The following is an 11934-nucleotide window of genomic DNA, read 5'->3' as shown; positions in this document are numbered from 1 at the left end:
AAATCCATTATTTAGGATTTTACTTATTTGTGTACTACAGATACGTGTTTATAATGTACATGGTTTCATTTATAAAGTAATGTAAATGAATAAGACATATTACATAATATACTACATGTAAGTCGGTGTGTGATGTGGGGATTGATTATGCAATTATTTACTACAGGCATATATGCTTATGTGTATGTATACATAACGTACTGTATGCGTCTCTGCATACGTCATATCTAATACATATACACAATATTTTAAAGCCACAATGTGTGATTTATGACGTAACATTAAGTCATTTGTGGAGATATAGGCCTACAAGCCGTTATCAAATTAGTGTCTAGACAAATAATAGGGGCGCCCTTTTCAATATGTGTTTAAGGAATAGGGCCTATAACCCATATATGATTATAGATAAGCCCTGATTTTTAAAGTATTTTGTAGTGTCAAGCTGTAATCTTCACATCTCCCTCCCAACAATAACTAGCGTATATTCAACAATGCGTAGAATTACATTGAAGCTGATACCGTACTTTCAATACTCGAGCGACACATACGTGCTCTATTAGAACTATGAGTAATGTAGCAATAATAAAGTTCGGTCTTCGCATTCGTGTTTATACCACTTAAATTTGTATATTTAGATTTATAATAAGTTACTTTCATGGCGGCAAGTATTTATAAATCGTACCATTGATGGTCATACCTAAGAAGCACTTAAATCTACATCTTACTTGCATCAAGAACGAAACCGAGAAAGACGTTTCAATTCGAACTCTTTCCTTATAGATACACACGTAGCTTTTATCAACCCCAATCTTAATCTAGATTCTTTCGATTATTTACAAGGGGTGTTAACATAATTGACCTGACGAAAATTTTGAGCAGAAATCATAAAATATCACATATATACAATTGTTTTTAATTATCTTCTTTATAAACACTTCTAACTATTATACTTCCAACACTATACCTCGCATTAAATCTAGGAAATCCTTCATATTTGCAAACTTATTTGACATTACTTATGTAGATAAACTATATTCAAACTCATAATATTTGTAGAGGGTGGATTTCAAATCCATCAGAAAGTTCAAGGTATATAATAATAAAAATTATAATAACATAATAATAAAATATTCAAAAACAATGCAGTCTCGTATATGTTCAGTTTAGCATAAGGTTGATCGAAAACATTATAGATTAATTTATATCGAGCTTTTATGAATGTGAATGTAGGCTATAGGCCTACCGGTATACTTTAAATAATAGAGATTTTGATTAATTGCTTTTATGATTTCAACAATTCCATGCAAAACAAAATAATGTATATTTACCATAAAACAAAATAATGTATATTTACCATAACACACAATTATAATATTAAAGCCATCATCGAAATTCAAGTAGTTTCATAAAATTTTGAATTACATTAAGCGAGTTGTTTGATAAGACGGAGGGGTAATGAAAATCGCTTCCACACAATAGGATATAAGAACGAGACTTTTCCAAATAACAAGGCCAACGCTAATGAAGCACACGCGTGTTTCTATCATGCATGCTTAATACTACTCTGGTTCCCACATGATTCGTTTTCGGAGTCTTGTAGCATTGCATTCCGTGGCGCAATTCACTAACACTCAGTCATGAAAGACTGGAATATTAAAATAATCAATTAACAGTTTTAAATAAACCCTGTCAATAAAATAATATATTAGGTCAGCACAGCAAGTGTACTGTATACCTCACATCATCGCAACATTTAATAAAATATTTCAACAATCCACCGATGGCATGATCTCAATGGATGACCGCTATTAGCTGTCCTTATACAATACATTTGAAGAGCCATTTGACAAGCATTACCATATAAGGTATTTCTGGAATAACCTCACCATGTCAAGTTGCATTACGTGTAACATCTCTTTCGCTATAGTGGTTCAATTTATTGTGCGATTAAAATTAATAACACAATTTATGCGGGCGACAACGTTCGAGTAAGTACAGCAAGAAGGGTGCTTCTCGTATATTGGCATTAATTGTCTTATTCTTGCAGATATCTGGACGGAGTCCATCTGAAACTCTGTGTCGCTTGACAAGCGTTATCAACACCACCTCATCTGAAGGAGTTCATCGGTATTGTGCTTTTATGATACTATATTCTGGATGGCAATACAACAAACGTAAACAAAACCGAAAAACATAATCACTAAACATAATTAAAATTCATCAATCGTTATGATTTCAAACGAGCGTGTTCTTTCCTGACATATCCAGAAATGGTGGCATTACTTCGGAGAACTTGGATATCCTTTCGTAGATTTCCTTTATTGGTAACCTGTCTTGGGGCTTCCTCTCCCAACATCCTTTGACAATTTCGAAGATTTCTTTGGGACAGGCCTTTGGACATTCGAGTTGTTGATTACTAAGTATCTTCTCTATAACCTAACAAAATTGAGAAAAGGCGAATTAATAAAATCAGCATAAATTTAGAAATGTACAAAACAGTACCGGTGTATGTTTGTTTGTGTATTTTTTTTTAAAAATGTGAATAACATTTTAGTTGTATTTTAAAGAAAAATTCAACTATTTTAACAAGACGTTAAATAACATGACAGAGTAAGTTTACTTACCTCCACGTTTGAGAGTCCAAACCACGGTTGCTTTCCATATTCAAATATCTCCCAAAGTACAACTCCGTAACTCCATACATCACTCTCTATCGTGTTCGTTCGGTAATTGATACTCTCCGGTGGCATCCATCGCACAGGCAACATAGTCTGTCCACCAATCTGAATATGTAAATAAAAATATATATTAACAAAGGTATGAATAGATAAATAAATAAATATTTTAATTTAAATAATATAATAAAAATAACAGATCATTAATTAAATCATGTTTAGTTTTAAATAAACTAACAGAGAACTCTGAAGATAACAATTGACACTATGGATCAGCTATACGAGAAACTTTCAATTCCTATATAAATGAAATATATGCAGAGTCTACGCAAGATAAATATATTTCAAGGCGCTACATATACACTACGAGTAAGTTGAAAACTCACCCTATAATAATCCGTACTATATACATCACGCGACATGCCAAAGTCAGCTATCTTCACCACCAGACGCTCACCGACAAGGCAGTTACGTGTAGCCATATCACGATGCACAAAATGTTGCGATGCCATATAAACCATTCCAGACGCAATCTGTTTAGCAATGTAAAGTAACTCATTGTACGTCAAGGGAAGAAGGGACACTTCATCCTTCGTCAAACAATCGGCATCAGGGCCTCGGCATCTACAAAAACACACAGAATACAAATAAATATCTTAATTTGGTATCATCATTCAAATTATTTAATCGTACTCATTATTGCATCAACTTACAAGACAATTGGCACGTAGAGGCATAAAGTGGTGAAACTCTCGGCGTTTAACGACGACGGAAAGCGTTTATGATGATTATGTCATGATGATGATTATTAGTTTGAGCGAACAGCCATTTTGTCATTTATTGAGTGTATTTAGATATATCTACTTTTTATTATATAATACGAGCTAAAGTTATGTTACCGCTGTAATCTACTGCGACCTCCGTCAGTGTTAAGAACAAGCATCTTACAGGACAACTGCAACAAGTAAAGTTACCAAATATAATAAAAATACATTCAAAATCCACAGACCTCAGATAGTTGTTGAGGTCACCATTCTCCATGTACTCAAACACCATCAAAAATGGTTCCTTCTCCATACAAACACCATAAAACGTTACAATATTATCGTGCTGAAGATTTGCTAATAGCTCGGCTTCCCGCTCGAAATCCTTGCGTGCGTCACCACGCGCAGCGTCCTTCAGACGTTTGACAGCAACACGAGTGTCATTTAAGGGGTCGTTCACACATTTGTAAGTTCCCAGGTAGACGAGACCAAAAGCGCCTTCACCAAGTGCTTTCATAAAATGGATCTTGTTTCTATCAATATGGTGAGTTTCTAAACAAAATAGAATAAGAAATTAAATAAATAGTGTTTAATTAGCAGGACGGGAAGCGATGACCTGATACAGAAGAATGAGGTTAAAAACACAAGCAAGGAGGCCAAAATTTTCTTAAAGGAAACATTAGATTGTATTGGCCGAGTAATTTTCACGTACAAGAGGGAGAGCCAGAAAGAGATGGACTGCATCAGACCAGATGAAAGAATGGTGGACCCAGAAGCAGTGGTGGATCGTACCAGATGGAGGAAAATAATGAGGCCCCACCACCATGAGGGGTCAAACGGGATGATATTGATTAGTACGTTTCACGACCATTATAAGTAAAACGGTTGAAATGGGATTTTCGCAAATGAATATTGTTTATATGTAAAAGTTTAACATGACAAAATGAACATAGGCCTAGTTGAGTATAGAGTCCAACAGCTACTCGCGAATTACCGAATGAAACAATGCTATGTTCTATTAATCTTAGTGCTATTATGGGGCTTAATAGAGATTTGCGGTTAGCCATGAGAAAAATCCTGAAATTCATAAGATTTGAACCCAGGCCCTGGGGACTTAAGGCGTGTTAACTACCAAGCAATAATCATAAATTTACAATTAATAAACCCCTTTAATGATAATAATATGGACATCTTTAGAATCCCAACTCCCTATGATTATTCTAGTAACTTAATTAAAATACACAAACACTAACGGCTTACTAATGACAAGCACGTTACCTTCTGTGGGTTTAATATACAGTATTTTTGTGTTCATGTTTTGATGGGGATTACATGATATTGTTAGTCATTTAATAGATTAGAAAAGATTCAAGCTAATCCCTTATTATCAAGTAGAAAAACAACACAGGTCTGCTTCATTTCGCCCACGTATACAGCCAACAAAAGACGATAACATGATGTCGAGTAGGCCTATTAATATTGTTAATCATATTAAGTGGCTTCTTTGGCGCATTTAGGTGCCAAGAACGCACCGAAAAGAGTGGTTACTTACGTATTCCATTAAGGTAGTTGGGATTTTCAACCATTGGTAGTGTCGGTGCATGCGGTCTTAAAGGATCCAGAACCTCGCCGTTTTCGAAAGGAAGATGTCTACTTCTTTTTTTGTGTCGAGACTTTATTACACAGACTAACGCGAAGACGAAGGCAGCAGCTAATATAGCCGGCACAATTACATACGGCTTGAAAAGTAAATAAAGTGCAAATGTGGTTAGAACTTTTGTCGAGGTTTTGAGATGCAGTATTTACAGAGAACGATACTATCACAAAAGGGGAACAAACCGTACCGCGAAAAATAACCGTTTAAACCTAAATATTAACAGTGAATGGCAATTCTAAAAAGGTTCAAACCAAATTACAGCTTTTTAATATTAATCTTTTATTACGGTATCTGTTTTCAGTTAAAAATAAGACGGATACGATTTTTAATAAGAGGGCCGACATGTTCTTACAATAAATGATGTTAACCCATACCTTCCGTCATATATTTATAGTTAATATAAAATATTAAAATGTTCGAAGGTTTTTAAAAAATAAGATATTTCCATGCAGAGAATTTTTATCTATATTAGATTAGCCATATGATTATTAGAAGAAACCCAATAAAGAAGAAAATTAGAAACCATAGAAACTGTCATAGGATTTGTGTCCAAAAAGTAGTTATTAATTAAGGTATATACTAATGAAACACGTGTTATCCTACAAACACCATTTAACAATAGCTAAGTGAAAAAAGCATGCATAACATGAAATTAATTCATATAAATAAAGCCTATCGTTAATCAATATTTTGGAGGAACACCAAACACAACATTTTAATGTATTTTGCTGTGTTTGCTGTTTCCTGTTTACATTAAATATATAAACAGGGCCTACACTTAGCTTATGTTATTTTCGAGGAAACAACAAACAGAGCAAAATGCAGTATGATGAGTAAGTAGTAAAAAGTAAATCTATCTAGACAAGAACAAAGTTATTTCAGTTAAAACATGCGGTCAGAAGTGATGTGTTAAATACACGCACCTTGAAAGAAATACCGCAATCGTTTTTCAAGTTGTGAACTCCTTCTTGCTTTAGTAATATCAGTTATCTAATTTTCTAGTTAGAGTTTGCGGTAAACCATGTGGTAAAGAGATGGTGACTAAGTAACCAACTAAAAAATTCCGAAAAGTTTGAAACAACAATTGTAGATATCATCTCTTGACAATATGGTATACCGCAGTTGATTTTTATTTTAAAGAATAGAAATTTTAGTTTTGTTTCTCCTGCAAAATACCATATTTGAGGTGCTGGAAGCATAAATTCACTTACTGCAATCTGAGTCGCATTAGTTGGAACAGCAAGCGGTGTGACACGAGTATTGGGCAGACTTAGGCCTATTGTAGGATCTAGACAGGTGAAATCCGAAACAAACGCAAACAACAACACAAATAATAATAATGATGATAATTTTCATTCAAAATATATACAAACGGTCAGAAAAAAATACAGGAATCACAACATCTATTAAGCATTAGAATGAATACAATGCGCAGATTTACAGCCAACTTGTTTTAAGACAACATACATGCACAATGAAACATGCAAATGACCCAACACGTGATTTGTTGCACCTGTAAAGTAGATACTTACTACTGTTAGCGAACCTTTTGGATCATACACAGTTATAGGAGTTTTATATGTCGGCAAAACAGTGCTGTTAACTGGAACAAATTCTGGGCCTAAGTACCAGAAATTAAGTTTATAATAATGAGGTGGTCCGGAAAAGCAAATGCTAAAGAGACAGTTAATTTACATTGGCACAAGGGGTAATGGCCGAGCAAGTGACGTAGACGCATGTGATACCCTGATACCAGCTAAGCTACTGATGAAGCTGAGAGATGAAATTATTTTTAATTGAGTTTGTGGTTTCTTGTTCACTTGCGAATCAGTAAAGCCAGTGACGTTGATGACATTTAAAGTGTTGTGGTAAACATTTCCAATAAGACAATGACGGTGGACTTGATCAACTTGATTATAAAATTAAAAGGTTACTAATAATGGTGATAATGATAATGATGACAGATGCTGATGATGATCATGACGGCATTATTATGATTGTGATATTGATGATAATGAGGATGATGATGATGACGATTATGATGATGATGATTGCCATGATTATGATGAGGATGACTACTTTGATGACGATGAATCAACGATGTGGAGATGTGGATTTTGGTAGGCCTAATGATGATGATGTTGGTTATATCAATGCCAACAGAATTAAGATCACTGGAATGACGATCGTGTGGATCGGACAACCATAATTGCAAAGTTTTTCGATTACAGATAATGCTGTTGCTAACTGTTTTTTAAAATTAATATAACAAAAAAATGTAACACTGCCATATTGTCTATATGCAACAGCATAAGCGGATGGTTTCGTCTGTAGTTACTTGTATAACAATTACAAAAACGAGAACTAGAGCTAGTTGGTACTACTTCGCCACAAGCTTTTCTGCTATAAATACCAAGCCCCTGTACAACCGAAAACTATTATATCAAGCATTCTGCTTGGCATATATAACGCATATTACAATAAGTCATCAGTTATAGCATTCTGAATGAAACGAAAATCATATAGTGTGGTTTTCATGTAAGTTTTTCCATGCTTCAATATTCTTTGTACTTTTTCGCTCATTGATTTAGGTCTTTTGCATTACATTATTTTAATTAAAAATATTTGGCATTTGGAATATTTCTTATTTTGCATAAAATTATATATAATATATATATAATATATATGTATATAAGTATATATATGTACATAAGTGTGTGTGTATATATATGTATATAAGTATATATATATATATATGTATATATATATTATATATATTATATATATTTGTTAGTTTGTNNATGAAGAAGGCGTGTCCACGTGTGTTTCGAAACATATGTAGAATATAATATAACGTACCGGTAACAATAATGAAACTCAATTACGTAAGAAGTTGACTTTAGAAACACTAAAGTTTATTTGTCGAATATTTCGGCTACTCCTGTAGTCTTTTCCGTAAAGCCTACAGGAGTAGCCGAAATATCCGACAAATAAATTTTATTGTTTCTAAAGTCAACATCTTACGTATTTGAGTTCCATTACTGTTACGTTATATTATATTATATATATATATATATATATATATATATATAGATCAATAAATATCGTTTATTGATTAACAGCTTACCCGGATCGACCACCAACGTGACGTTATACAGAGTCGCGTTATCCGTTCCAAACTTGTTCTTGATAATCAGTGTATAGTTGCCGTTATTGGCGTGCGAACAACGAACAAAATATACGGAGCCGTTGAAGCTTGTTCGTGTAGGGGAAAAAGTGTTATCTCCGCTTTTCAAAAAGCTTCCTTCTGTATCAATCCGCTGTTTTTCACCGTCGTGGTAAATCTCAATTTCTGGCATAGGAATACCAGAAATATTGAAAACCAATGTCTTGTAGAAAATCTCCTCTTCCAAAATCACATAATAGTCGTTAATCTTGGGAGGAACTGGAAAATAAATTATTTATTTGTTTAAAATGATACTTATTTAACTAAAGAATGCCAATAATTCCCTGGACTAGGCTTTCACAAATGAAACCAGGTACCAACATGAATATCATTCTAATCAGTCAATCATCAATACAGTGAAAACATTTTGAAAACACTAATAAACGTAATAGGCCAAATAGTAATGATGACGATGATGACGACGATAATGAAGATGATGACGATTATCATCATGCTAATGAAGATGATAAGGATGATGATGATGAGGATAATGAGGATGGTGATAATGATAATGATTTAAATGATTATGATATAATACTGTTATACACCTATTATACAAATATGTATTATCATGAGGGAACATATTCTAAACTAGATCTACAAAATGCATTCATAGAAATATAATTCTTGGGACATGATTAAGACTAATTATGTCTTCTTATTCACTATACGTGACACGTAATGACGTCACATCTAGTATTAAGAGTAATGCGTTTGATTGGAATGTCTCGGTTGAATATCTACAGTTCTACGACATTGTAAATGTGTCTGAATTGACGCTATAGATTGACATAGAGCATTATGGTAAAGATTAAACCTCTGTTTCATATTTAATTATGACGACTTAGAAGATGAATTCAAAATCTTTCAAATGGTTTCAACGCAGCTAGCTATTTTTTAATTCTTCAGTTATTATCAGACGACGTAATTAAAAAGTCAGTGGACCGGTGACGTGAGTGTATCCAAGTCAGTGTAATGCAAAACTGAACCTGTATTCAAGAAACGCGTCTAATCGTTCCCGATTGACCAATTACAATCTATAAACAGAATTTCTCTCCCTGGTTCCAAAAATATCCTCATACGAATGTAACCAGACACGGAAAAAAAACCAAACAAACTTGGTACAATGTGTATTTTCTCGCGTTCGGCTAAATAAAATCTGTATCTTGAGTTATGGGTTTATTACACAAAAAGTAACTTTATCTGTTATTTCCATCGGTTGAGTTATTGAGATAACCTACTGCAATCCGGAATAAAGACATCTTTATGTACATGTAGCCTACTACTCTAGCATGTTGGAAGTTACTATTAATTACTATATTTTGAATGAAACGATAACACGGAAGATAACTCAATCGGTCTTACATTAAAAAAATAAATAACTATAGTTTCTAACATAAGTAAAACGTAAAAATGTGTATTTGTAGGACATGCGCGTATTCCTAGTACTATTCTGACTGGTCAGTTGTTAAGACTGGAACTCCGGTAAAGTTAATCATCAATGTAGTAGTAATAATAATAATAATGACTTTATTGAATTGTACACTTTTATATCAGTGGCACACACTATCAAGTGGTGCGTTCACAATAAAAACATTCAAACAACACAGTACATTCGTACCGGTACACTAAAACACTGTATAGGATAAACACGTAGGCCTACAACACAAGAAAAACAGTAAAATGAAAATTATTTAAGTTCAATTCAGCATTGAAAAGAGCATTAAAATAATAAAATTTCAAATTATGGCAGAGAAATGTTTGAATTATTTATTTAAAAGACGAATATGCACACCGGAAATAAAAGAGTAATTACTGTTTACTGTAGTACAAACGCGATTATAATTAATACAATCAATGCAACACAGAAACGTTATACTTCTTGTATAACAAATCCGGCATTACTCGTGAATTAAACAGGAAATTGCAATTTACAGTTTTGGCCTGAAACAACAGAATCATGTCGATTTTTAAATGTTCATAGAAAGTTTAAATCTGGAATCACAACAAATTATTTTCTGAACTGAACCACTTATTTCTCTCTGTCTAATATCACATGCGTCTTTATCATGATGTCCTGCAACGTGGAAAATACCGCCTTTCCGTTAATGCTGGAATAAGCGCCGCGGCGCTTATAAAATATTTGGGTTTTTCAGTGCGGCGCTTATTCGAGAGCGGCGCTTAAAAAAAATATTGGCGTAGCCCTTTCCAATTTTACCTACACGTCTTCCCGTAGTTCTGTGGCCTATAAGTTCTACTTCATATTAAATACTTGTTAATAAAGAAATGCTTGTGTCTTCATTGTGTTATTTATTCATTTTAACATTGTATACATTGTATATAAAACTTTTGTTTCCCAGTGTTTTATTACACAGGATAAAATATACTCTCGATTGAGCACCGCGGCGCTTATTCGAGAGCGGAGCTTAACGAAAAAATCAGGGTTGGTGGGACGCTTATTCGAGCACTTACGTTAATCGTAAGGAAATCTATCGTTCATATCAATAGAGGGCGGTATTGTATTGTTTTCTTTTTATCAGAAATTACTTTTACTAATAAATAAGTCGCTTACATATATATACACAACACAATTACTGCTAATGTCACAAAAAACAAGTCTACATAAATTAATTAAATAATGTTTACTTACACTGCACAGTGAAATTAACAATTTGTACGTCATTTCCTGCTTCGTTGCTAGCCTCGCATAATACTTTACCATTGTCATTTCGATGTGCACTGTGAACACGAAGTTTCTTGCCATTCTCTATGTCAACGATGGTATGATTGTAAGGGGTAAACAACCATTTAACCGTCGGTGGTGGGGAGCCACTGGCCACGCAGTCGATTTCAATTTGCTGAGTTTCTTGCAGAACAACCGTCTTTTCCGTTACATTAACAGTAGGTAAAGCTATGATAAAAGTATACAACCATATACATTTATATGCATTTCAAAAAGGTCATCTTGTATCTTCTCCTATATTCGTGTTTTTTATGAATAAAAATCATATTATACACACAGATATTACCAAATAGACGGTGTAACAGCAGACGTGCAATAAATCTGAATAAAATCACAACTGATTTCAACGAGACCATTTAGGCTACGCCTAACTGTCTTATTATAAAACTTCTTGACACAAACATGTTTCAGCAGTGCAACTGCAATCTTCAATGTAACAATGCTTTCAAGCAAATTCTAGTAGGCCTATTTATAGTAGTGAATAAATGCGATGTATATACAGATATTTAACACTATTATGGTGTTTACACTACAAACATTTAGAACTTACTGCAATTTTGGAACGCAATATCAATAAGTTTGACTTTCTGCTCTTTCGCGGCGTCTCCTACTTCAGTCCAACACATGAGCTCTTTATCCACTTTACCTTCGTGCATCAACTCCTGGAGCCACCGGTGGTTACATTGGCCACATTTTAGAGGATTGTCCTTCAATGTTCTAAAAAATAGAATAGCATCCACTTGGATTAACAAGTTCAAGCGTTTCAACGTTTCGTTATAGACCATTCAAACCTATTCTGCAGATAGGCCTATTCATTACCCGCCCCCTTTGATTCATTGTATCGAAATTCAGAATATATATATATATAT

The 11934-nt window shown here is 33.7% G+C and overlaps 1 protein-coding gene across 3 annotated transcripts in view; it reads right to left on the bottom strand.

Annotated features, from left to right (window-relative positions):
• The window catches only part of LOC117109947 (NT-3 growth factor receptor-like), a 60144-nt gene continuing 48210 nt past the window's right edge, over positions 1 to 11934 (bottom strand). Inside the window, exons 5-13 of one of the 3 annotated variants that reach the window (XM_033252449.1) lie at positions 11616 to 11782; positions 10973 to 11233; positions 8224 to 8541; positions 6629 to 6717; positions 4992 to 5178; positions 3685 to 3991; positions 3062 to 3299; positions 2625 to 2783; positions 1 to 2436 (exon numbers count right to left, since the gene is read on the bottom strand). In XM_033252449.1, coding sequence (XP_033108340.1) covers positions 2236 to 2436; positions 2625 to 2783; positions 3062 to 3299; positions 3685 to 3991; positions 4992 to 5178; positions 6629 to 6717; positions 8224 to 8541; positions 10973 to 11233; positions 11616 to 11782 — 1927 coding nt within the window. In that variant the 3' untranslated portion in view covers positions 1 to 2235. Of the gene's footprint in view, positions 2437 to 2624; positions 2784 to 3061; positions 3300 to 3684; positions 3992 to 4991; positions 5179 to 6307; positions 6385 to 6628; positions 6718 to 8223; positions 8542 to 10972; positions 11234 to 11615; positions 11783 to 11934 lie in introns of all 3 variants that reach the window. The other 2 variants (XM_033252458.1, XM_033252467.1) reach the window with 2 other exon arrangements.

This window comes from Anneissia japonica, unplaced genomic scaffold (genome assembly GCF_011630105.1).
Source record: "Anneissia japonica isolate Jap-2015-1 unplaced genomic scaffold, ASM1163010v1 scaffold1511_len2985839_cov193, whole genome shotgun sequence".
NCBI classification, from domain to species: domain Eukaryota; kingdom Metazoa; phylum Echinodermata; class Crinoidea; order Comatulida; family Comatulidae; genus Anneissia; species Anneissia japonica.
This window is presented reverse-complemented; position numbering and strand designations above follow the sequence as displayed.